Source organism: Onychomys torridus, chromosome 5 (genome assembly GCF_903995425.1).
Source record: "Onychomys torridus chromosome 5, mOncTor1.1, whole genome shotgun sequence".
Taxonomy (NCBI): Eukaryota; Metazoa; Chordata; class Mammalia; order Rodentia; family Cricetidae; genus Onychomys; species Onychomys torridus.
Window position 1 is genome coordinate 135,073,325 of NC_050447.1, and position 27,085 is coordinate 135,100,409.

At 45.0% G+C, this 27,085-nt stretch overlaps 1 protein-coding gene and 1 pseudogene across 2 annotated transcripts in view; one reads left to right on the forward strand and one right to left on the reverse strand.

Annotated features, from left to right (window-relative positions):
- LOC118584362 (aminopeptidase O (putative)) overlaps positions 1-27,085 on the forward strand; it is a 317,174-nt gene that overhangs the window by 154,059 nt on the left and 136,030 nt on the right. Inside the window, exons 6-7 of one of the 2 annotated variants that reach the window (XM_036188550.1) lie at positions 21,355-21,544; positions 25,606-25,712. The exons of the other annotated variant lie outside the window; for it this stretch is intronic. Of the exons in view, the coding sequence (XP_036044443.1) occupies positions 21,355-21,544; positions 25,606-25,712 (297 nt within the window). The remainder of the gene's footprint in view (positions 1-21,354; positions 21,545-25,605; positions 25,713-27,085) is intronic. 2 annotated transcript variants of the gene reach the window in all.
- Positions 3,179-3,691, reverse strand: LOC118583837 (annotated as a pseudogene).

Here is a 27,085-nt window from a genome sequence, read left to right on the forward strand (position 1 = left end):
AAGGCAAGCAGACCATCATCTTAGGAATACCAGTAACTCTCTGAACCTTTTGGAGGACACTTTGGTCCTTGGTAACTTTCATTTCCACCTAAATGAGGAGACTGGCATGTCTATACAATCTAAATGTCATCTATATTGGGCTGAGAAAGTGTTTTGAGTTTTGGATGTATCTCAGATTTTGGGGAAATGGCTTTAAGCAAAATCATGCAGCTTTGCACTAAAGACACAGTTTAGTCACAGGGAAGCAGGACATGTCCCACTGTAACTATACATGGGCCAGTCTGCCTGCAGTTAGACCTTTGCAACTATGACAGCTCTAGAGCCCCTCCTGTTGTAGACAGTTGCTATTTGGGTTCCTATTTCTAATTCATGCAAAAGTGAGTAAATAGTATGAAATGTTACATTACCATAATATGGTTGGGTGGGATATATCAAAACAATTAAGTAGAATATGGCCTCTGCATAATCAGTTACTCATGTGGAGTTAATAGGCTTAAGATATCTTTCAGCTTTTAGTGGATAAAAACCAAATAGATAATAAAGTCAAGCACCTCAGTTTCTGAAGTCAACGTAAAACAGGTGTCTTCTCTGTACCACTCCTGACAGCATGCTGCCAGCTGCTCTGATGCTTACTGGCCCTGCCTCTGAGTCCCTCAGGCCCCTCCTCTGGCCTAGGGCTTCTGAATGCCAGTATGTGTGCCAGAGCTGCTAAGTAAGTGAGGACTTCATCCCCTCAACCCTCAGCATGGAGTCACTGTTGACTCTTATTCCACCCCCCACCGCCACTGCTAGCCACACACCTGTTATCAGCTACAAGAAAAATAGGCCAAGAAATCAGCAATGAAAGTCAGCAGTGCTTCTATCACTTTCTTAAAGTGCATGAACTTCTGACTTCATTTTACATCTATTCATTCATTTATTGGGGGAAAAGTGTGTGTGTGTGTGTGAGTCAGAGGACAACTTTGAGGAGTTCTCCAACCATGTGGGTTCTAGGGCTCAAACTTGGCAACAACCATCTGGTCAGACATGCCTTTAGCTTTAAAAGTGTTAAATTGTAATGCTTCATGAGTCATCTGAGGATCTTACTAAAATGCAGATTGGGGGTCAGAGCAGGGTAGTTGTAGGCTTTCTCAGGTCCCAAGTTCCTCTGGCCCCACCCGGCCCCACAGACCCACAGCCACTTATAAAATAATCACTCAGAGACTTAATATTATTTACAAACTGTATGGCCTATGGCAGGCCTCTTGCTAGCTAGCTCTTATAACTTAACCCATTTCTATTAATCTATAAGTTGTCACGTGGCGTCATGGCTTACCGGTACTTTCACACCTTGCTTCTCCTGGTGGCAGTTCACAGTGTCTCTCTAAACACTGCCTTTCTCTTTCCTGTCTCTTTGATTTCCTGTCTGCCTCTAATCTGCCTTGCCATAGGCCAAATCAGCTTATTTATTAACCAATGGGAACAACATATATTCACAGCATTCAGAAAGACATCTCCTAGCATTTCCCCTTTTCTGTCTAATCAAAAAAAAAAAAAAAGATTTTAGCTTTAATATAGTAAAATTATATTTAACAAACAGTTATCAAGCAAGAATTATAGTTATCTAGTCTATTTGTATTTGGCAAAATTAAAGAAAATATTCTATCATCATATATTTGTGAGTCTAAAGTTTCATATCTAATTTATTTTTTATCATAACCAAGGAGAATTATAACTAAAACTATTTAATCTTCAACTACATCAACAACCCAGAAAGATATAATATTACCTAATGACAAGGACATCAGGCTACCTGGACAGTCACCCAAAGTTCCTCTGCAACGTTGGGGCATCCATCTTCAGCCTACAGACTTATCTATGAAGTAAGATTTTTGAAGGACTGTCCCACCTTGTCTTAGCAAAGTTAAAAAGTCACTTTCATTTGTGTCCTGCTTGTCCAATTTGTACAGCCTACTGTCAGCAGTCAAGGCAAGGGCACTTTCTTTGCCCAGATGGCTTTTGCCATAAAGAAAACAAACTCCATATGGAGTTTCTTTGATGCCTATCATCCTCTTTGAAATAATTGGTGATGCCAGGAGCAGATGTGTCTCACTGTTGAGAAAAGTCTAAGTTCTTAAAACATTTTAAATGCTGTATTCTGTAGGCCTTTGAAGTGTTTGAAGATTGCCTATCTATCTAAAATATATCTCTGTATGGCCTTGAAAACATACCTAACATGATGATAAATTTGTGATTATAGATGACTATTAATCCATATTTCTTAATTATATATTACATTTTTAAAATGAGCTGCATAAACATAATACCCTAAACAAGAGTAGAAATAAACATACAGTATAACAAGATTAACTTTAAATTTATATCAATAAACTAAAATCCATACTGATGTAAACATGTAAAATTAACATATTTTTGGATTAAAGTAGATTTAATAGTCTACCCTTTTTTCCTATCATTTCTTTATCATACCCTCCTTTCTTCTTTTAGAAAGAGATTGACTATGACCAATAACAATTTATAACCAAACCCCCTAAACAAAGACAAACACCCATAATCCATTTTTTGGGAATGTGGGCATAGTTTTCTAGGCTACTTCCAGCTTACTGGGGGCATGGTTGATCTTATGGGGACCCTAAGAAATTTTAGGATTAGGGTCAAGTCCTGACTGGAGTAGTCTGTGAGTCTGGATCATCTCAGCCTATAGCCTTTGAAGCCTTTCTGGATGTAGAACTCAGAGGAAACTGCAATGGAGGTACTCAGAAACATTTTGATCATTTGGGCTATCTGTTCCCATTGGAGATTTTTCAGGGGTTCTTCATCGATCAAACCATATTAGCCTGGAAGTAATCCATAGGTTCTCATCTTCTGTGGAAACAAAAGAAGAACCTCTTTCTAAAGCAATGTATCCTTAGACACAGATTTTTGAAGTCAAGATACCTTTAAAATATACATACATATTGGTTTAACTTAGCAGCCTTTATAATCAAATGTCTTTCTGCAGTTAAAAATTCCAAAGACAATATGATCCAGATGTGGCCTGTTAAAACTGGTTTTCAATATTACTGTGGAAGCTTCAGTAGATGTATTCAATAAGCTGACACGTTGGTTAATTGTGTATGACAAATCATGTCCCAACTGAAGTTCCACTTCCAAGGCAATGCCACCAGGCACCTCAGTTTTATTGAATAAAACAGTTGTTTCTATGACCATTGGAATCCTTGAAGCGCAGCCACATTTCAGGACATTACTTCTCCAGATACAAAAGTTGCTTGCTGTTGAAAGCTCCATTCCTCTTTTATCTTATGAACTCTACTGCATCTTCATATTTCATTCCACCTTCAATTAATGCCAGGGCAACAAGCACTGGAGCTCTGCCAAGGCCTGCAACACAATGGGCAGCAATACAGCAGCCAGGTTCTTCACGAAACTTAATCTACAAGACTTAACCGTCATCAACAATCTGGTTGGATGGTGGTGCACCATCATCAAAAGGCCAATCAAGAACACGAATGCCTTCTTTCCTCACAAGAGTAGTGTTGTAAGTTGCTTCACATAATCTTACTATTGTGGTAATTCCATACTTCTTAAGTTCCTCTATAAATTTGTTTAAGGATTCTTCCTGACTGTAAGCACCTGTGATATCAAAACATCCCATTGATATGTGTTCAAATGCTCGGAAGACCCAGCTCATTTTCTCCATGTGTGTGTGATCACTGTTTCTTGCATACACATAAATGGAATGGGGTGCAGAAGCTAAGGAGGGCTCAGGGTAAATGGTGTTCAGAAGGTGGGAAGGACACTCACAAGGCTGCCTGCATCTTGCTTTCCTCGGATACAAGGTGGGGACAGGGTATAGCACTGCGGCTGGTTATCCTTTCCAATATGTCCACACAGAGACTAGAGACACAGGAAGGTACTGTGTCCAAAAAACAAGTGAGAAATGACATTTTCACACACATGACTTCATGTGTGTGACGTTTCTTGCCCCCCAGACAGTCCCAGGGGAGAATGGCACCTGAAGGATGTGTGGTTTCACATGCATTCCCACCAGCTAGCTATGGCAATTGGTTCAGATGTGATACATTACAACCAAGTAGATAAGCTTTTAAAATATCTGGACCTGTTGCCTTCTCTTTGTTCAAAACAGTTCTCTTCACTGTCCCTTTGGTTGAATGGTTCCAAACCCAGCTAAATTAGTTTCTCTAAGAGGAAAGAAAGTAAAATGGGCTGATCCTAAGTAAGTCCTAGCAAGGCACATGAATCCAGTGGTATGGAAGAGTCATGTGTGGCACTGGAGATACTCCAGGCTTCCCTGCAAAGTGTTTGTGTTTTTCATTTTAGAGAAGGAAACAGAGGCCCCAAGAGGTTAAGACCCTGGCCTGAGGTCACCCAGTTAGAATGAGCTTATGCCAGACTCAGGAGCTCTTCAGTAACTGTGATATGCCCCTCCAGGGTCCTGGACATCACTCGAAGCAGTTTTCTTTTTAATTAAACATAGTACAGCTATTATTACTGGGGAAGCAAGTGTGTCTGGAGGGCAGAGGAGAGCTTTGTAGACTTGGTTCTCTCCTTCCACCTTTTGTGGCTCCAAAGATCAAATGTGGCCTTAAGTGGCCAGGCTTGCTAGTGAGCGCCTTTACCCAGTGAGGCATCTCACTGGACCTCAGTAACACAACACAGGTAGATTGTCTGGAAGCTGTCTGTTCCTGTGGGTAAAACTCTGAACCTCATTGTGCCTTCCTTGCTGTTTCCTTCAGCCTTTGTTAAAAATACATCTGTGTGGTAGTGATCACAGCATTTGGGAGGTGAAGGCAGGAAGTTCAGGAGTCCCAGGCCAGCTTCAATTACATAACAACCACATGAGGTTTGAAGCTAGCCTGAGCTATATGAAATCTTGCTTCAGACAAACAAAAATAAGTAAGAAGGTACTGTTGTTTGTGTATTCCATGCCTTTAAAAATTATATTTTGGTGAGTCACAATGGCATACACCTTCTAGCACTCAAGACATAGAGATGGGAGGATCGAGAATTAAAGGTCAGCCTCAGCTACACAGTGAGTTTGAGGCCATCATGGCCTACATGGCAATCTACTCCCTAATACCAAATTGAGTTTTGTAGTTATGGGTGTTGCTCAGTGGCAAAATGTTTTCTTAGCATGCCACAAACAAACATACATATACAAACCAGTCTGCTCTGGTTGGGCTTACTGGATTAAGCTCTAGGGTCCTCTTCAGAGATTTCAATTGTATGTTTCTGGTCTATTTTCTTATTTAGCTGAATTCCCTCTGAGTTCTGTTACTGGGCATGGGAATCTTTATAAGATTTCTAGGACTCTAAACAGAGTTGCATTTAAGATTAGCATGTGTGTCAGCTACCCAGCTAGTGTAACTGTGGGGAGATACTGCCCCCAATTTGGTCACCATAATACATCCCTGTTTAATATTGCATGATCTGTGGGTTGCTGTAAACTCAGCGTGAGCTGGAGTGCTGATAAAACAGGAAGGGAAGTGCTTTGCCCAAATGTTGCTTTTGTTTTGAATTTAACAAATTAGTATGTTGACATTTGTTCCTGATGGGTTTTATTATTTGCTGAAAGGGTTTTGGGGGAGTTGACAGCATGAATGGTGTGTCCTGCAGACTTCTGAGAATTGATAAAAAGCATCTTTGTCCATTGCACAAAAGCACAACAGAGATCTTCTTGATGGATGTGTTACAAGGGGCAGCTTGTGTCACTGCAGAATAAAGCAAGTAACGAAAATCCTCTCTGCTGCTGTGCACACTTTGTAGAGTCTAGATTTTTCTGTCCTTTTCTGGTTGTAGCCATCTCTGTGAATGGAGGGCAGTGAGAGATCTTTTAGTAAGTTTAATGGGTTTCCTTTTGCTGTGTGTACATATCACGTAAGACAAGTGATTTCAAAACACTGTGAACTTGGCTATGTGGGAATTGCCTTAATGGCTGTGTGACACCCCCAGATCTCAGTGAAGGGAGGTGAAGTGGCCTGCATGTGGAACAAGACACTAGGTGTTATACACAGACGTGGGGAAAAACAAAAACAAAACAAAACAAAACAAAACACAGTAGAAACTCCTGTTCTCTGTTGTTTCTGTAGTTAGATTTGGAGGGACAGATTATTGATCACATGCCCCTTTTTCCTCTGCATATCATTTCACCCTTCTCAGAAAGCTTCTCACTTCACACTTTTGCCCCAACTGTATTAAAACATGGACCATAAAATGTATTCTGGAAAACCCATGCACACAGGCGCACATATTCAGGACTTCAGTGAGAACTATGATGGAAAGCTATAAATAATGGGATCTATCAGCAATCAGATAATAACACCCATCACTAACAACTGCCAACACTTAAACTGAAGCAGTCAGGCACTGTGAGGAGCCATCCATCACCCTTATCATTTTTTCCTGAGAGTGGGAGGTGGTTGTAGGCTGCTGAGGACAGGAGGGGAAGGAAGAGGATGCTTGAAGGAGACGGACTTTGCACTGTGAGAATCCAGGAACTGAGATAAAAGATGGGTCACTTAATAAGTGAGAAACTTAGCTATTGAGTATCTCCCCTCCTAGACTGTGATCACCAAACCAGAATCCATGTCCCTTCTCTTTGCCATGAAGCCCATGTCCCAAACACAGGCCTGACACTTAGGAGGCCACCAGTCAATATTTCTAGAAAAAATAAATGGTTCATTATCACTTTCCACCCTCTGCCCTAACTGTCCAACTCTGTCTTAGTCTCAGAACATACATGGAAATGGGCTTCTCCACATGCTACTCATAGTGTTAGCAAAAAGAAGTGACCTCGACTAGCTGCTAGCTTTCTGGTTCAAGGCCAGTCATTTCCATTTTCTAAACATCTAAAGTAGAGGCCTATGGAAAAGGGGAGGGCTCAACTGAAGGGGAACAGACTACAGCTCTCAAAAAGCTATTGAAGTTTGATGACACAGAGAAAAGATGGGTGTAAAGGTCCTTTAGAAATTGAAAGGGTATTACTATTGACTTTATTAATTGAAGAATTACCCTTTTGCCATTGGAAAGTTAATTTCCTAAGGAAAATACAGGCAGCTTTGTATATGACGTCACAGGAGCACTAATCTCCCCAAAATAAGATGTGCAACCAGGTGTGTGTATGTGTGTGTGTGTGTGTGTGTGTGTGTGTGTGTGTGTGTTCCAAATAGCCCTACTCTGTGATGTCTGTTTCTCAGGTGTCCTTCTGGGTCCTTTGCCAAGAGGAGAAAACCAAAGAACTGACAGATCTAGTGGTTGGCCCTGGCACATGTGGGGACAGTGTTGTTCAGCCTCAGACCCCAGCAAAAACAAGCTGTTCATATGTTGGTTGTTTTCCACAGAAGAGACAAGGGAGGCCCAGTTTTGCACAACTTTATACATGCACTTGTACACACACACACACACACACACACACACACACACACACACACTCCAACTTGCACCTTACAAGCAAGATGACTATTCTGTGGATGCCACCTCTCCCTCTGCAGACTGAGAGCTCACTCTCTCCTGTGAGTCACCAACCAAGGGACAAGCAGTTAACTTTGTGAAGATAAGGTGGGTGCCTGGGAAAGCTAGGGGCAACTATCTGTCTCAGTCTGCTCTGAGCGTTAGTTTTAGACCCCCAAGTTCCTTTTAACTCCAAGATTCTTTGAACTTTGAGTTTCTTCCATTTTAATTTGTGGAAATAGTTTTCTACACTTTTCCTGCTAGCGGAAGTGTAAGACACCAGGCTGTCTCTGATGACTGCCAAAGTGGCGATTGCTTAGTGGAAAGTCTGCTTCCTTCTCAAGTTGCTTAACACAGCAGAAGTTTCTGGAGAACAGAGAAGCCCAGTGTTCCCTTCTAGAGTTTTTGACGTCATTGCCTGTGGGTGGGTTACAGTCCACCACCATCTCTCTAGCCACACTAAATTTTATTACATGAATTTAAAAGAGACACCTTAGTGTGGCTAGCCACTGAAAGGAGCTCCGATGCTAAGCTGTGGCAGAGAGATTTGGTCCAGCCTCTGGCCATTCCAGAATTACATCCTGCTGGTTCAAGTTGCATGCTCCCTTCTAGGCCTCTGGTCAGTAAATATGGAATGCTCACTTTACACTATCACACAAGGGACTTGAAGGATCAATGCTAAACACTGATTTGAAAGCAGTTATCAAGAAAGAGGTGGGGAAGAGGAAAGGCACCTGCACACAGGCGCTGCAGGGGGCACTTTCATTCTTTGTTTAGGTCAGCAGTAAAATCATCACATACAAAATAGTTCAATGGGTTTGAGGCCTGGAGAGCTCAGAGCTCTCTGAGAAGACAGAGGCCAACAGAGGCAGGCAAAGAAACCCAAACCTGTTAGAAGTGCCCAACAAGCTAAGCTTGTTAGCCACACAAAGTTTTAAAATGTAGCTGCAACACACATGCTCCAGGCATTGGAAATACATTTATTTACACAAATATTTTGCTATGTCGATGCTTTCAAATGTCAGAGTTCGGTCAGTTGGTCACAAAGTTAGCTGTCACTACGTGGAGACATTAACCTTGCTCTGATGTCTTCCTTTCTCTACTTCGAATACTTTTGCCGTCTCTCATACTTCTTTTAGGGGATTAGTTTTTAGTGCAGAGTAGGCGGTAAATTTGGAGAAATGATCTAAGTTGCCAAAATAAGCAACTTACTCCATGACATTATGGTCTGAAAACACATAGTTGGTCTGGTCTTGCCTGCTCTGAAGCTTCCAGGGCCTCCTAACATGAATAGCACTCACTTGGTGAGGCACGTGAGTGGAAATCATGCCACACAGAGTTGTGACTCAGGTCTGTTCTCAGAAAAACTGAGGTAATGGCTATTAATATTTTATTTCATACATTACAGTGTTTGTAAAGCAAACACACTGTAGTTAAGGTTACCCGTGTTACTGCTCCAGCATTACCCAGTGTTTCTTTGTACCAGGCTTCCCCTCACCCTCCCTGCAGATGTTTTAGCTTAAAGGTGACTGTTGAGATCCTTAGAGTAAATAAATGAAAAACAAGAAGAAAAACAAGAGGGTTGCCTGTTATTGTTCCAGAACTGTGTCTGCATCATAGAAAACAGTGGTAGACACCTTTCTCTTTATATTTGTTATTTTCCTTTCACATTAAACCAGTGGCCAGAAATAAAAAATAAATAAGAAAAGGCAGTTGAAATTTCCCTTAAGAGCAACTTTACCAGCGGAAGAAAGCCCAGGTCTTACCAATTCTTAGCAATCTGGCTTCTGTGACAGGGTGTGGCATTATCTCAAGTATCTGTGGTATGGCTACAGAGGTGTCACGCCCATTTTCTTCCCCAAGTCTCCATAAGCTTCTAGCTGTGAGCAAGTCAGGAAAAGGCTGTTGGTTGGCTCTGTTGTGACCAGATTTTGTAAAATGGAATTAAGTGTTTTGCAGCCTTAGGGCTGACAGGATTTAGCTGTGAGACATTTACAGGCAGCTCCTACCTTGAAGTAGGAAGGAGGCTCCCTGGGCCTTCGTTTCTCTTGTGAGAGTGGGAAGTAGTTGGGCTTCAGAAAGCCCCTGCCAGTGAGTGTCCAGCAATCTCAGAAGATCCCAGGCCTTCCCTGCATTGATGCTAACTCATCTGTGCCCTGCTGTCCCCTGCCTGTTACCCCAAAACCATCTACCTGCTGGATACCATAGGCCTGGAGTCTCTGTCACTGCTCTGAGTTAATGGTTCTTCTCTGGAGTAGTTTTCTTCTTGACAGTACACTGTGCTGGCTGCTCCTGTTTTCCACCTTTGAATAAAGCATGTGATTAGCCCTGAAGCACCAGCTTCCCATTTGGCAGGCAGAGGACAGAGGGCACTGGTCTCAGAAAAGCAGCATTGCCTGAGTCCTGTCTAATCTCTGTGCTTTTAGATGTTGATGTATAACAGCCCTGTGACACGTTGCTGGAAAAGCATGGGCATCCTTGCAGAGAAGAGTCTGCAGGGGAGAGGGGTCTGTCAGGATGAGCCATGTGAAATCACCCATATGGATGGAGGGCTTCATCTGAAAAGTACTTGCTGTACGAGCACGGGGAGCTGAGTTCGATTCCTAGCACACATGTGAAAGCTAGGCATAGGCATGTGCCTCTTCTCCCACCAGGGAAATAGAAGTGGGAAGATCCCTGAATTTTCATGGCCAGCCAGTCTAGCCAAATTGGTGAGCCCCAGGTTCAGTGAGAGACTCTATCTCAAAAGATAAGGTGGAAAGAAATTGAAGAAGACATCCAATCTTGACCTCTGACATCCATGTAAGCTTCTATACATAGTCACACATACAGAGGACCGGGTCCTGTCATGGTTGTTGTCCATGCTTAATGAGATCATTTTCTGATGAGCTTTGTGTCACAGCGCCAGTAGCCTTCAGAACTGAGTGTTCTTTTCACTACCATTATTACACTGTTGCTGTTCAGTGTGTGTCTATTTTCATGAATTCTGCTTGTATCACATTAGAAATAACTGACTCGGGTAGAAGGGATGGTTCACCATGCTCTGAAGCCACTGCTTGGGCCCTAGCTACTGATCTCCACCCCTTAAAATAGTGACTTAGAATGAACTTTCCCTTGCTCCTTCTCATTGTCTGTTTGGAAGCAGAGCACCCCTGGCCAGTGTGGTTAGTCTCAGAGATAAGAGATGTTGGGCAGACAACGTAGATGCCACCATTTCAGTTTTGAAGCTTCATGGCAGGAAAAACATTGCTAATAAGAAGAGTGAGATTGACTAACTTCATGGTATTTCCACCCATGCTGTCCCTACCTCGCCCAGGTTTCTCAGAGCAGCCACTGGCTTCATGTAGCAGCTGAATGATGTCATTTCAGATGTAATGCAGTTTTGCAGCTGGCCAGGATGGAGAGGAGTGTGTTGCTGCTGCATGTTTTTTACTGTCTGAAAGGAAATGAAACAAATGGCTGTATGAGAGCATCAATGCTGTCCCACAACATCTGGAGGGCACCAAGTACCTTTCACTTACAAAACAAATGTGGTTCTGTGGTAAATCAAAACCAGTCCAAGAGATTCAGAGAGTGTGCCTGTGGGTAAAAGCAGGTGTGTGTGTGTGTGTGTGTGTGTGTGTGTGTGTGTGTGTGTGTGTATCGAACTAGTCATGAGTTGAGTGCATTGAACTAGAAGGCCTGGGCTGTGGGGTAAGCTACCCTCTCTCTAATCTCATTTCAATTCACAGTTTAGTGGATTGTCTCTTTCTGAAACTTTCTTATTTTAAGAGCTGACTTTATTATTCACTTTAAGAAATGGGTAGCTAGGCTAAAAAAAAAAAGAGAGAGAGGAAAAAAAAAGAAGTGGGTAGCTATTATAAGAGGGAAGGGTACACTAAGCTGCTGTAGTCAACCCTGTAGGATTTCATGTACCTTGCCAATTTACCTGTCATTTAGAATCAAAATGCCTAAGATGGTCTCTCCCATGCTGCCTTATAACTACATAACCAGAAGACAGCTGTGGCTTCTCAGGGAAGGTTTGTTGTCTTGATGAAAAGACAAAGGCTGCTGGTATAACACCTGTTCACTCCTTCCATGTCGAACATGAAAATGGTGGCTGAAATCATGGCACCATCTTGGGACCATGCATATCAAGATGAACGAAGAAAACAGAAAGGCCAAGAGCTCTGGCCAGTCCCTGAACCAGAGGTCTCAGTCCCTGAACCAGAGGTCTCAGTCCCTGAACCAGAGGTCTCAGTCCCATGAGGGAGACAGCCTGTGCTCCAGGACAGTCTCAGTCTGCCTTCTGTTGTGCACAGCTGGGGAGAGCCGCTACCTGGGACTGGGGACATGGGAGGAGGAATGGTTTAGAAGGAAGGGAGTCCATGGCCGCCATTTGCATGTTGACCAGGGTGAGCATGTCCAAAGGAGGAGACTCAAGGGAGTCATTCAGAGAAATTAACTCCAGCTGGTGCCTCATACAACACACACACTTCTTTGGGGGAAGAATGGGAAAGAAAAATGGAGCTTGTAAGGGAAAAGGTCAGCTAGACTCATAAGGTTCTGAGGGAAAAAACTTGTGTTTATTATGTTTCTGGGAAGGTTTATTGCCTTTTAAAAGGCATGCTGGTTAAGTTGAATGCTTTGAGAATGACCATCTGCCCCTCACTTTCTAGGACCACCCTGGAGAGGAATGGGCATCTTGCCCCTTGGTCTCCTTGAGCTGTGTTTGGTCTGTCTATGGAGTTGCTATCTCTAGTCAGGAGACTTGGCTACCATTCTTAAAGCTGGCTTATTTATGAATCCCCCAATAGCTAGGTTATTCCTCATCCCTAACAGCCTCCTTGATGCAGATGATCCTTTCCAAAATCAAGAGCCATTCACTTTGCACACTGAGATTTCTGAGCCGATAAGGAAAGCTCCAGCAGGCTAATCCTTTTAACAAAGGTGGTGATGTACACTGTGGCAGCTGAATAGTTCTTTATAAGCAGCAGAGAACAATCAGTGAATTCATTCATTTAATTCATGAATTTTTTTCTGTTTACACTTTAAACAAACATGTCAGTTGTTTGCTTAGCTAACAAGCTCAGCCTTCATTATAAGCCATTAGTGGCTAGTAATCATTGAAGCTGTGTTTGGATTTCAGAAACACAATAAGCCTAATTAATTCCACCCTCAAAAATTTGCAACTTATAGTGACTGACCCAGTCTAGGCTGAAATGTGTCTTTGCCTTCTCTATGAAGCAGAATTTGCTAAGTATTTTCATAGTTTATAAACTAAGGTGGTAGGACTTGCCATGAAAACCCAGAAGTCAGTCCAAATGCCCACAAAAGATGAGGCAGGAAGCTTAAGCTAGTGACAGAGGAATGACCTCCAAGAAACTTGAGTCTCCTACTTTCAATGAAGAGGTGAGTGTGAGGAGTATTTCTCCTTTCTCTGTTTCTTCTTTAACTTTATTTTTAATGGATACATACAAAAGTATGTGTATCAAGCAGGGAATATGAGGTATCTATAAATGTGAACTGTGCAATGCTTAAATCAGGTGGAATATTCTTATAAAAACACCATCTTCCATCAATGGCCATCACCATCTCCACCATCACCACCACCAGCACTGACACCAACTCTCAACTGTCAAGGGACTTTAGAGCCTCTTCTTCTTTTGTCTTTTTGTAAGTTTCACATCTGACAAATTACAGGGCTGGCTGTCATGCCTCCTCCCCAGTAGCTTCCTTCTTCCCAACAGTGTAACTCTCTGGCAAAGGGAAACTTGAACTTCCTTTTACCTCAGCATCTTGCTTCCAGAACTCTCTATCAGTTTCTGATGTATTTGCCATCAACTTCTGTTTTATTCAGGCCTACTGCTATGCAGACTGACCTTTCTGATTTAAATATGTCTTTGCCAGCCCCTACAGGGCACCTAGGTGCATTTCATTTGGGGTGCTCAGATTCTCAGTCTACTGCATCTCAAGTTTGCATCTACTACTTTCTGGCCATACGTCTACTACTTTGGGGGAAATCCCCCAGTCGAATTTTCTATTTGAAAATCACAAGAAGGCCTGACTTGTGGATCCAATGAGTATGTTTCAAAGGAAACCACAATCAAACTGTTCTTGTTGAAGGTGGTTGCAAGCTGTCTGTCCAGACTTGTCTCTTCATGCAGCAGTTTCCAGGCTTCCATGTAACCACAAATGACAGACTCTTGTATACAGCACATTCCACATTACAGTTCTAGGTTCACCATTGTATTGCCCTTTTGGGACAAAGAAAGAGAGAGAGAGAGAGGGAGGGAGGAAGGAAGGGAGGGAGGAAGAGGAGGAAGAGGAGGAGAAGAGGAAGAGGAGGAGAAAGGGGAGGAAGAGAAGGAGGAGGAGGAGACGACCACCACTAGGGCAGTTCATGTCCTTGTCCTTTAAGATCCAGAGCAGGAAATAAAGTTGGGAAATTCAATCAAATCCTGATTTTTGCCTTGATTCTTTAGCATTAAAACACAAAACACACACATTCAGTTTCACTGAATTTTTAGAAGAGCAAAGACATTCATTGTCTGCTTCTCAAGGAAAGGCAGTGTCATCAGCAAGGTGTAGCCAGCTGCCCATGGTTGAGCCTCAGCTGTACTTGGGTAGTTAGCTTGAGAGGTTCAGCCTAGGCCATGGTCTCTCTGTGTCTATTATTGCTTGGTGGGACAGAAATGAAGTGTCTGCCACTCTATCAATCCCTGCAGACCTGCAAAGCTGCTGCTGAAGTGGGCAATGCTTTCCAGGATCAGATGGTCTTTGCATTGGTGTTAGCAGCCACCGATTCTCAGCAGTACTCAACTAAACTATGAAACTGGCAACACTGTCTCGTCTCCAAGGTCCTTTCCCTCCCCAGACTCCTCTTCTCCTGTCATCTGTGCTCTGCTTTAGCACCTGTCTCCATCTCCCATAAGCACCCTCACAACCCCTGATGGGACCAAGGTATGGGCCACTTACCCTTCTGGGCCAAGTGAGTTCTCCAAAGATAACTTACATGTCAAACCTAAGAATATAAGCTTGGAGCTCTGATACCTTGGCCTAATGGGTTTTTCTTTGTTTGGTTTGATTGGGGTTTGTTTTGTTGTTTTTATTTTTTTATTTTTTAGATGGGGTCTCAATATATGACTATATGTAGCCCAGGATAGCCTTGAACCTTGAGATGATCCTCCTCCCACGGCATCCCAAGTGCTGGGATTTGAGGTGTATGCCACTGCATTCGTTAGTAAGGGTTCTCTCGGAAGACAGACCCACCAAGGTTTGTGCTTGTTAGTCTTTTCCAGCTTCACACAAGCCTAGACATACCTGGGAAGAGGGACTCTCAACTAAGGAATGGCCTCATCATGGCCTGTGGCTTGTCTATCAGGCATTTTATTGATTGCTAATTGATATAGGAGGGCCCAGCCCATATTGAGCAGTGCCATCCCTGAGTAGGTGAGGAGTCCTGGGCTGTGTAGGAAAGGTAAGGTTAGCGAGCCAGTAAGCCACATTCTTCTGTGGTCTCTGCTTCAGTTCCCACCTCCAGGTCCCTGTCTCAGCTTTCCTCAGTGATAGACTATGACATAGCAGTATAAACTGAAATAAAACCTTCCATAGCAAGTCAATTTTGATCAGTGTTTTATCACAGCGACAGAGACGCTAACTAGGTAGGAATAAGCTAGCTACCACCATCACAGACACCATGCCTGGATGTCTGTGTATGTGTGTCAGATACAGTGTCCTCCCCTCTGCTTCCCACTTCTCCAGGCTGCTGCTCCTTCCTTCATGTTAGTAGATGTGCCCTTGTTTTCTGTTCTTGCTACCCACTGCATTCATCTCCTCCACATCCAGTGTTTTCCCTGTTTAATTTCTTAGTAGCATTCTCTGCTTCTTCATCCTCCACTCACTGCCCTCACATTGCTTCTCCCTCCTCCATTTCCTTACCCCTGGTTCTCCATTCACCCAAGTGCCCTCATTTTGCTATCTTGGTTTCTATAGCACATTTAGGTTATGATTGTTCCACTCCATGCCACCTGCAAGAATATTGGCCTTTAGTTAAAATAGGTGTGTGACCCCTGCAAGGCCTTTGGGGCCATATACCAGAAACTGACCTCACCTGTTTCTCTAAGGAGCCCTTAAGATAAACATAAGGGTATCAGTTGTGGAGTACTGTCTCCCCTCTAGTCTGCTCTTTCCTTCTTACTGGGAAGAAGCTAAAATATTGCTGATCTAAAGGCTTATTTTATCAGGCCAGTTCTGGCTGTGATATAGCCATGTGGAGCAGAGATCCTAAGACATGGATGGTAGCTTTGTTTCCATGACTCTACTGACAGAACACTGAGAAATCTGAGATCATCACACCAGGGGCTTGAGCTGCAAAGAAAAACAGGACCCCAGCAGCTATGGCTGAGCCCAAGGAGTCTGGGTAAAGTGGACCAGAGTGGTGCTGAGTCAGGACTGCTTGGGTTCAGCTTCATTGCCTGCCAGCTGTGGGCTAGTGACTTTACTTTGCCAACCTGGGAAGAGGAACTCTGTGTGCCTTACTTTCACCGTCTGTAAAATGGATGGTAAACATCTTTCCTAAGGTTGGGGTAGAGCAATGAGACAATGCTCAGTGTGAAGCAGACACACCAGCAGTGTGCATTCTCAGTAAAGAAGAGCAGGAAGGGATGCTGGGCTGAGGAGACAGCTGCTCAAGCAGGAGAACTTGGTTTGATCACCACAAGGAAGCCCAGTAGGGGGGCCATGTGGGTAATTTCAGTGCTAAGGAAGCAGAGACAGGTGGATCACTGGAGCCTTGTGAATGAGTTAATGAGCCTCAGGCTAGGGAGAGATCCATCTCTGAAAACAAGGTGGACAGCTCCTGAGAAACACACACACACACACACACACACACACACACACACACACACACACACACACCACAATGTTGATAAAATGTAAAGCTTGCAGCCCTGGGTGGGCCTTAATTACTCCAACTTAATCACATTGGCAGTTTGAGCCCACACTCATCCAGCTAAATAAATGATTAGATATTGTTACTTATTTCAAAGAAAATTTTACTGGTGCCAAACCTAACAACCTGAGTTTAATCTCCCATCCTCATGAGGTAGAAGGAGAGGGCTTGACTTTGTGAGCTGCTTAATTGTTCTCTGACCTTCACACATACACCATAGCATGCAAATACACACACACACACACACACACGCACGCACGCACGCACGCACGCACGCACGCACGCGCGCAAGTTGGAAGTTTGCAGCATTAACAGTAGCCTTTTCTGCTCAACCTAGGTCCTCTGAAAAACTGGTTACATCTAGCAACTTCCCCCTAGCTGTTCAGAACTATGTCCTCTCGAGGTTTCTGCCAGTCTCTTAATCCCAAAACTGATCATCTTCTACACACACCCTCTTAAGAATCATCCACCACAGTGAGTCTCAGGTAAGGAAGATAGAAAGTGGCCATTCACTGCTGACTAGTCACAGCGGTAGAGGGGAGAAAGTTCTGCCAGCCCTTCTAGGCCATTGATTGTGGCCTTTGAGGTGACAGATGCATTCCTTACATTAGACCACAGCCAACAAAGAGGAACTGAAGGGTTTGACTCAAGGGGCAGGAGCTCACAGTAAATGCACTGGCTAGAGTCAGCAGGCATTACTTGGCAGCCTATGGAGGAAAGAGGAAGCAGGTGTGAACCTGAGGGGTGGGGTTGTCTCTTGAGATATCCCCCAGTCTTCTCTGCCTATATATTTCAGTTGTTCAAACCATGTCAGCATGCTGTTAAACCACACAAGTAAAGGTTGCTTTTATGTGATTGACTCTAAGGTCTTTGGAAACATCCAAATGGACCCTGGCAGGAGGAAAGCTCCTTGCCTTCTTCCAGGTTCTCTCTTCCTCTCAGACATATGGATGGTAGGTTCCATTTGTTGTTAAAATTCTGAAAAGTGTTAAAGTCTACAAGAAGTTCCAGCTTGGTAAATATGTCTACAAGAAAACCTCTGCAGAAGTGCATTTGGCCATTCCCCTCCTCCCCCTCCCACCCCCAGCTCCCCTGAGGACTCAGAATCTGTTGTAGCTGGGGCCAAGGTGAAAGCTCTCATCCCCCTTTCTGCCTACTCAGCCTGCTGTGACCAGATACTGAGGCTTGCAGCTTCTGGCCTGAGCTGCTAAGTGCTTTCTCTCTCTCCCTAAGCAGCAAGATGGGCCTGCTGGTCAGGCCTCCCTGGAAAAAAGCAGAAATAAATCAAACAGCAGCTCCTACTTAAGATCTGATGAAATTCTCCATTTCCTCTCCAAATTGAATTCCTCCTGCAGGAAGGAGCAACTCCTGGGAGTCACAAAGGCCCTCCTTCCTTCTCTGCTGGAAGCATGTTTTAAATTAATAGACACAACATTCTTTTTTTAATTTTAATTTTTATGTTCATTGGTATTTTTCCTGCATGTATGTCTGTATGAGGATGTCAGATCCCCTGGAACTGAAGTTACAGACAGATAAGAGCTGCCACATGGGTGCTGGGAATTGAACTCGGGTCCTCTGCAGCCAGTGCTCTTAACTGTACTCCTAACTGTGCTCTTAACAGCTCTCCAGCCCCAAGGACTCAACATTTTAATCTGGCTGGGTAGGTCCTATTAAAGGACAGTCTAGAGGCTGTTTTCAGGTTGAAGGTGATACTTTTAATATCGAGTGTCACAAGCATCAGGCATCTAATGCACTTGGACTCTGTGGAGGATTGGCCTCTACTGTGCTGGTGGTTTCCTGGGAAGGATGACAAGCAGATCTGCTGAAGTCTGCCTGTCCCTGTGTACCACCCCACCCCACCCCCACAAACCCCATGTACAGCAGAGAAAATGTGGCAGAGAATTTGAGAGGGGCTGTTACTTTGAAATTTAAAATATCAATCCTGCCTAACTCTTATTTGGGAAAACAATAAATTCAGTGACTTATGGTTTGAAAAAAAAACAACTTTGTTTTTAGTGTGAAGATGTTAGCAATGTGAGTGTCCTCCCTGTATCCTGATGGAAATCAGCAATCTGGCATTTGTAGAGACAGCTGAACTCTCTTTCAGGGCAGAATAAAGCAGCCCTGTTTTCCAGGAGCTTAGTCTGAAGTGAAGCCTGGCCCAGCTGATTGGAGCTGAGAGTTCAGGGCTCTACTGTGTACCTGGGCATGGGCCTTGCACACCAAGGGAATAGTAGTCTAGACATTCTGAATGCTCCTCGGTTGTGGGGTGCTGACACCATACTGACAGGTCTGCTAACAGGGGATATTGACTATTGATCCTCAAAGTGAGTTGAGGTGTGTTGTTTTCTTTACCAGCTACTGAGGAAAGCAGAGGTCTAAAACATTTACTTATCCTGAGGAATTCTGACATTTAGAGTCAGGAAAAAGGGAGGAATTTCTCCCTGAAGGAATCTTCTGGTCATCCTTTATGTCCAAGTTTGTTTTAACACCCCGAGAAAGGTTCTCCAACCTCACCCTGTTTTTAATTTACTTTAAACAAAACAAAACTCCTTTCTTGCTTAGGAAGAAAGCCTAATACAGAAGTTCTCAACCTGTGGGTCATGACCCTGTTAGGTGTTGAAAGACCCTTTCACAGGGTCACCTAAGACCATTGGAAACACAGATATTTATATTACAATTCATAACAGTATCAAGATTACAGTTATAAAGTAGCAACAAAAACAATTTTATGATTGGGGATCACCACAAAATGAGGAACTGTATTGAAGGGCTGCAGTGTTGAAACTCGTGCAGGGCATTGGTAGTCACTGGAAGCTCAAGAGTCAGGACCCCACGTGGACATGGATTTTAAGGGAGAGAGACCTCTGGTGATAACATGGTCATTGTAACAAGTTAGACACCCTTCCTTCTGATTCCTCCAGTCTGCCAGAGAATGTTACACTTCCTTCTTCCTCCAGGACAGTAGAAAATCGATTACTGTTGTCTGGGAAGAAAGGTTGAGGGTAGGAAATGGTAACTTACGTTGGATTCCTCTAGATCAGCTCCAAGCCCATCCCCAAGGGACCCAAGCCTTGGAGATGCTTCCTGAGCTCGGGGGTGGGGAGGGAAGTCCAGTGGAGATGATTGTTCAAAGGGGAAACTGAAGCATGGAATATGAAGCTCACTCAGCATAGGGCCGCTCTTAGGAATCCTCCTGCCGTCTGGACTAGCCCTTCAAATGGGCCTTGACTAGGCCTCCAGTAGTACAAAACGGTGCACCCCAGACAGGGGCAGTCCTTCTACAAGTCCACTCATCCCCTTTTGAACATTCCTGGATTGAGCCAGGGTCAGCTGTCTAGTCTCTGCCCACATGGCCATGGCTGTCACTCTGGCCACTGGACCCTTTCCAGACAGGATCGTCTTTGACCTTCCTCATACAGTCTGAGGTTACTGTTTTGTTTTAGCTAAAGGGTGCACCACTGCCCCAGCAGTATGTCTGGAATGTTATTACTTTTGCATTTCTATGGCTTTTCCTGTAGCATCACACTTGGCAGAGCCAGGGGTCATTCATTTGAGAATGCCAGGTTGTACCTTTTTTTTTTTCTTGGTAAGATAGAAGGGAGGCTGGCTCCTGTGCCTGTAGGTTCCCTCCCTGCCTTCCTTCTTACACTTCTGTCTGAGCTAGCAACCTGCTCAGCTCTTGGTGCCTGTTGCACCCCTTTGTCCTCAGTGCCTCAACTCTGCTTTTAATATGTGGGGTTTCTGTGGGCTTTCCGGAAAGCCTGGCAGATGCTTTTTCATTTGCGTGCCTACCCTGTTATTACTTCACATGAAAGCTGTCTATTTTGGCAGTCCTGACTCCCGCGATTGCAATTTAGTTCTCTGAGCTGAATGGGTGATATTGTGCAAGGGAAATATAGGTGGGGTTTTTCTCTAATGGTGGCTGCGGGGGTGCACCAGAAATCTGCACACCACCATCTTGGCTTGTGCAGAGCTGACATGATGGCAAACAAATGGCTTTTGAAAGAAGGAACTGGTGTGTAGTTCCTTACTTTGAAAGTCCTCACAACTCACTTGCTTTAATTCGTGGTTTTGTTTTTAAAGAACAAATTTTTCATCAGGAAGAACATAAATGAGTTCTAAGTGCTGAAGGTGGAATCAAAACAAAATGCTGTTTTTCCCTCTTTTCTGACACCCACTTCCTCCCACTTCATCTAAGCAGTTTTAATCATGGTGTTTGGAGTTACAGAAGAAGCTGTGGAAAATGAGATTAGAAGATACCCCATCTGGGGCCAGCCCTAGGGCCATTTGCACCCTGGGAGGGTTAGTGCCCTCCTTTACTCTCATGATTCTCTTGTCTGGTGGTCTGGAAGTGTCTGCCGCTCACACGGAGAGCCTTTGTTTTGTAGGCACAGGGCTCTTCTCTGGGCTACACAGGAGTCTCCTCACCCAGGGCACCTGTTTGGCTGTTAACTCCATAGTCAGCTCCAGTGTGAAATGGAAGATTTGGGGTTCTATTCTTTTTGGCTTTTCCTGGCCTTCCGCATGACTTCCTGATTTGCCTGTGAGCTGCTGGGATTTTTGGCTGAACAATCTTCTTTGATCACTCTCCTGACAGCATGGACTTCACATTCTCACACCTGTTCTTCTTTTATAGTCCAGATTTCACAGTAAACGTTTCCATTGCCTTGTAATTTTTTTCAGTATAAAACTTAGTGCAGGTTACTTATTACAGGTAATAGCAGCTTGATGACGAAGACAACTGCTGGCAGAACAGCAGCTTGAACAGCTGCCAGTGACGTAAACTGCCACTTGATTTAGGTCTAAAAGCATCGAAGCTACATCCATCCATCATGATCTGGCATGCACACAGTAATAACAGACTCTGGGCTAAGAAAGCCGCCCCACCGAGTAGCCACAAGGACAGGTGCTAACAGGACTCCACATGTTTTCTCTCCCATTATCTGCAGCCCACACATCATCTTCCTCTCTCAGAGCACCTTGACAGGCACGAGCCATCTCTGTGGGACCCGTCTCTGTCATGAAATTGCTCATGCCTGGTTTGGCCTAGCCATCGGGGCCCGGGACTGGACAGAGGAGTGGCTCAGTGAAGGGTTCGCCACTCACTTGGAAGATGTATTTTGGGCTGAAGCACAGCAGGTGGGTTCAGAGAAACTTCCCTACCCAGACTCAGGTTCTGTCTTCATTCACTCATTCATTCAGTAGTTGTATGCTGAGTGTATTAGGCACTATGTTTGCTAGATAGTTACTATAAAAAGATTGCTCTGTCCGAGTATACAGTCTAGAGTTGGAGGGAACAGATAAACAAAAGAAACAGCAATATGACAAGTGCTTTGAGAGCTCCACACAGAGTGGAGGGGACGGTCTGGCCAGGGAGTTAGAGAAGACCTGTTAAGGACATATTTGAGCAGTGGCATGAAGAAAGAGTCAGATTCCTGCATGGCATAATACCCATGTGTTATGGTCATGGGAACATTAGCTGTGGATGTTTTGTTATGTTTTGTCTTAAGACCGGGTCTTTCTATGTAGCTCCAGCTGGCCTGGAGCTCACTGTGTAGACCAGGCTGGACTTGAACTTGTATGAGTATTTCTCCCTAGCTATGGGCTTTTTAAATAATCTGATTTAAATATTAATCAGTGCTTGGGGTGTGGCTCATACCTGGATTCACAGCACTTGTGAGGCTGAGGCAGGAAGATGGGCAGGGGTTTGAGGCCAGTCCAGTCTATGATAAATTCCAGGCTAGCCAGTTCTAGATAACAAGACTTTGCCTCAACCTCCTTCTCTAAAAAGGAATGGAATTCTCTGGATGAAGGACAAGGCATTAGGTAAGGTAACAAAATGGCATCTGCCACTCTGCTGCAGTCAGTTGTCACATTTAAAGAGAGGTTCATTGTGGCTGGGACAAGTGTTTTAGGAACTCAGTGTTTCTGTGTTCTGATATGATACTCACTAATTCAGGAAAGATGTTATAGACCAGGCGTGGTGGCTCACACTTGTATTCCCAGCATGTGGGGCCTTGAGCGAGAGTATTGCCACAGCTTTGAGTCCACACTGGGCAATGTAGTGAGTTCCAGACTTGGAATGCCACTCAGCTTGAGTGACACCCTGTCATAAAACAAACACAAAAAGCATTTTTTTTTCTATCAAATATAAAAATCAGGGTCTGAGAATGTAGCTCATTGGGCCATGCCTGTGCTTATACTGTAGGCTACAGGTTAAACCTGTAGACTCAAGAGCTGAGACTATTTGCTCAGTGGTCATACCTCTGCTTAGCCTATAGGCCTGGGTTCAACCTCTAGGGTGAAAAGCACTGATTAAACACCCTTGCACTGCCCCTACATAAGCCTTGACCACCAGTTCTCCTGATCACGAGACTGAGGAACTGTTTCCTACTTTCTATCTACTTCATAATCCCAGGATCACTTCTTCTCTACATGGTCCCCACCCTTGCTTTCCTGGCAAAGTGTTCCAAAACTTCTAAGTTTGTTCTTATTGTTTGATTTTGTTCAAGAACATTCTGCCTGGTGAAGTCTTTGTGTTTCAGTGGCCGGCTTAAGGTCCCTCTCTGAAACTCAAACTGACTCGTACTTCACACCTCCCAACACAGCTTTCCTGGACTCTGCAGTCCTGTAGCTTCTGCTGTGTGCTTGCTTTATTCTCACTACAGAAACAATGTTGTCACACAGCGGGCCTTCCTCTCATTTGTCCTCCTGTCCTCTCCCCACGTGGAGCTACCCAGTTAATTGGAAGAGAGACTAGGTTCTGAGCTGGGCCCGATTTTGAGTCCTGTCTCTTTTGCTCACTAGCTTTCTGAGTACAGGCAGGTTCTACAGCCTCAGTTTTCCCCTTGGGGAATGGGTCTGGAAGACTTGAGTTCACAACGCAGATGGGATAATGTGTAACTAACTGATCTTAACACATTCTAGACACATGGGAGCTGTGTGTGAAATGCCTGTTCTCTTCTACCCTGCCCCATCAGCATCCTGCAGGGGTGAATATCCAGTATGACCTGTCATCATCTCTCCCCTGGCTTGTCCCCCTCTTCAGCTGTGCAGATTGGCAACGCCTGCGTTCATTTCAGCCACCCTATGGTGTCTCTAGCTTCATTTTGAAAGAGGAAGCTCCTCTTTTACCACGTGTCCTGCCTGTATTTGGGTCTTGCCTTGTTCTGAGCATGTCCCTACCAGCTGCCTGTGTATCTTCCATGTCCTTTCTGTGTTCAACCTATGGGGCCAAACGGTGGAGGCTAAGAGAAGCACTCAGTGGAAGGGGAGAGAGAAAGACTGAACCAGAGAGCAAGTGAGCACTGGGTACTGTGCACATTCAGAGGTGGGGGAGGCCAGAGGCTTTAGGGAAGCATACTGAGCTTTCTTGCCACTTCTGTTCCCTTAACCTTCCATAGGGGTCACCTCACCTTCCCCAGTAGAAGCAGTAACTTCAATATACAAGAATACCAAGGCCCCCCCTAGGCAAACTGCCTTTTTAGAGTCCCCATAGAGTTTGGGGAGGTTTCTCATAGAGTTTGAGCAGGTCCATCACTCTGACCCTTTGTCCTCCAAGGGCCAGCCTGATAAATATCCCTTTCAGGTCATGAGGGCCAAGAGTGGTCCCGCTCCCTGGGCTGCAGAAGCTACAGTGGAGAAGAATGTGGCGGTGGCAGTGACCCAGGGGAGAGATGCGCTGCAGCACTGAGCCCAAGAGCAGAGAAAGAAGGGAGTATGGAATCACAGAGTGAGGAGGAAGCTGCACCCGCTCAGAGCAGTGGCCATGGGGAGAAGTGAGGAAGCCGCTAGGTGGGATAGCCTATAACCTTCATTGACCGGATAAGCCTATACTCCTTCCACACCTCTACTAAGCTGCTTGGGCTGCCATAATCCAACTCCAGAAGGGATGGCTTAAATAACAGCTCAAGAAGCTGACAAGATCCAGGGACCAACAGAATTGATTTTCTGGGGTGGCCTCTTCTCCCACCTGTCTGATCACTGTCTCCTCACTCAAGTCTCACATGATCATTCTTCCATATGTGAGAGGGAGACAGAGCTCCAGCATCTTCCTCTTATAAGACCTGCACAGCCCTGAAGGTTCATGGCCCCCTCTAAAAGCTTCATTTAACTGTGATCACCTTTTGGAAAGTCTTGTCTCCAAGTGCATTTGCTTTAAACTCACTCTTCAATGAGCATGTCTTGTGGAGCAGTCTAGTGATCTCTGGCCCCTCTCCAACTCTATCTTCCTGCCTTGGTTGTCTGCTCCCAGCCCATCCATACCCCTTACCATTTTCTAAGAACATCATACTCTTTCCAAGCCGGTGGTGCTCTCTCACTTCCTGAAGTCTCTGCCCCTGCAAGCTCAGGCATCACCTGGGAAGTCTTTTGGCCCCTCCCCTGCTGACCAGGAGCTCCATGGTCCTTCTTGAGCTGCACATTGCCCCAAGTCTGATATTGGTGCCCTCGAATACCACACTCCTCCTGGCAATGCAGTCTTCCATAATGACCCAGGGCCTACACAGAGGGTTGGTGAATGCATTATTAGAGACCAGTAACTTCTAAAAATGTCTGCAAATCCTGTGTTTCCCTGCCTTCAGGGTACTCCACTGCCTGCCTTCTTTTATGGAGACCCAGCCATGTGGCCTTGTGAGCACATGCATGTGACAGCAGCCAACTCTAACTCTGTGGGGCAGTGTGATGGCCTCCCCTGCCTCCAAATTGAGTCCAGACAGTATACTTTTTCCCTGGATCTATGAAAACAGAGTCATCTGGATTACATTAGCAGGCTCCACTATAAACAGTGCTTAACAAAATTGAGGGTTGGGAAAAATAAGAGGTAAGTGGGGGAGGGGGGCTTTCCCTTCCCCATGCAGAAACACAAGGCAGGAAAAGAAAGCTGAATGTAATCGAAAGAGAAATGTCCTTTGGAGAAGCCCCCTTTTCAGGTGTGTGTTCTGGACTGGAGTGGTTCCAGGGCCAGGGACCCAGCAGACAGGGCTGCTGTACCAACCAGCACAAGGGTTTTGCAGTGCTTACTGGCTGCCCCTTTGAGGAGATCAGAGGATCATTCAGCCCTCTTCTGTTGAAGAGCACCAGAAAGGAGGGCATGCCCAGTTGTCCCCCAGTGGAACAAAGCAAGCCCCTTGCTGAGAAAAATCTGACCAACACAATGACTCTGCTTTGCACATGTGTTTGTGTGTCTGTGTCCCATGTAGCTGCCCCCTCATGAGGCCCTGGAGCAGCAAGAGCTGAGGGCTTGCCTGCACTGGCATCGCCTGCAGGATGAGCTTCGGAACTCACCAGAGGAAATGCAGGTGTTGAGGTAAGGCACTAATGCTTCCCACCTCTCCCTCCTCCTTCCTCCCACCCTCCTGATGGGCACATCCTTGCTGTCTGACTAAATCTACTGTTTCCTTTAAAAACCAACAGGGCTTGGGTTCCTCACCTTCCCAGGACATGATCGCTATGTTTTAAGTGTTCCAGAGTGTGGGTTTTGATTTGCCTTCTGACATAGCATGAGGGGCTAAATTCTTGATTTGAAGTTCTAATAGTCACTTTATGTAGTGACTGTGGACATGAAGAAGGTTAGGGTTTGGCAGTTTGGCAGGCAATAACCCTTTAAAGCCGAAGAGAGGGAAATCTGTAAGAAAATATTGATTGCTTTGCGTTTAGTAGTAACAGATGTGCTGTCAATGGGGCCTTTTGTTCAGTTGTTGCCCAGCAGGAAGCTGCCACTGCTCTAGGCACTCTCTGCTCCCAGGCGGGCAGGCGGGCAGGCGGGCAGGCGCTGTTCTCAGAGTACACGTGGCACGTGTAGGATGACTTGTTGCCATTTTTTCCAGTTCCATCCTGGCTCCTTTGGTGCTCTTGTGCTATAAACCCTTATCTGAAGCCTCTTGCCTAGGCTCCAAGATCACCAAGGTTGTTATGACAACAGAAGCTTCCATCCACCTCCTGTTGAGGAAAATCCAGTTACTAGGAATCTCTGGTCAGTGGAAAGGGTGGCCAATCTGGGAAATACCCCTTTCTCAACCCATTGTACGTGGCATCCTGCCTTGGGCACTTCTGCTGTTGATTGCTTCTAAATAAGCAGTCCTACCCACCTACCCAACACACACATACACTTCATCCCACCCCCACTGCCCCATCTACCAGCCTGCACTGGGCCTGAACCATGCTGGGAGGTAAAACCCAGAGCAGAAACAGACCAAGCCTGGTAGAGCCAGGGAGCAAGGCTGGCTGGTGCTTTTGTGCAATGCTGCTCTTGCTATGGCAGACTTCCTGCCTGCAAGCTAACTGGCCTCCCAGGATGACTCATCCATTGTTATGGTAAAGCATAGCTAGCCAGGAGCCAGAGCTCTGCCATTCAGCCCAAGGCCACTGTGCCTGTACCTGTTCCCTCAGCCAGCCTGGCTGCTCCTACAGTGTGGACTTGGTGCCTGCTCTCAAAGAGCTTCCACTTAGCAGGGACAGTGTTACATATCCAAGCCTGTTACAGATGGTAAGTAGTAATCCAACAGGATCAATCCACAATTCCTGAACTAACCGGAGGGCATCATTGATAGACAATTACACAGTTGGGCTTGCCCGGGGGACCGCCTAACTATTTCCGGTGTAGAATAGCCATCTCCGGGTCAGACATCTCGCGGGACCGGGACTCTGTGGCCTTATGTGGTTGTGTAAAGCGCGCGCGCA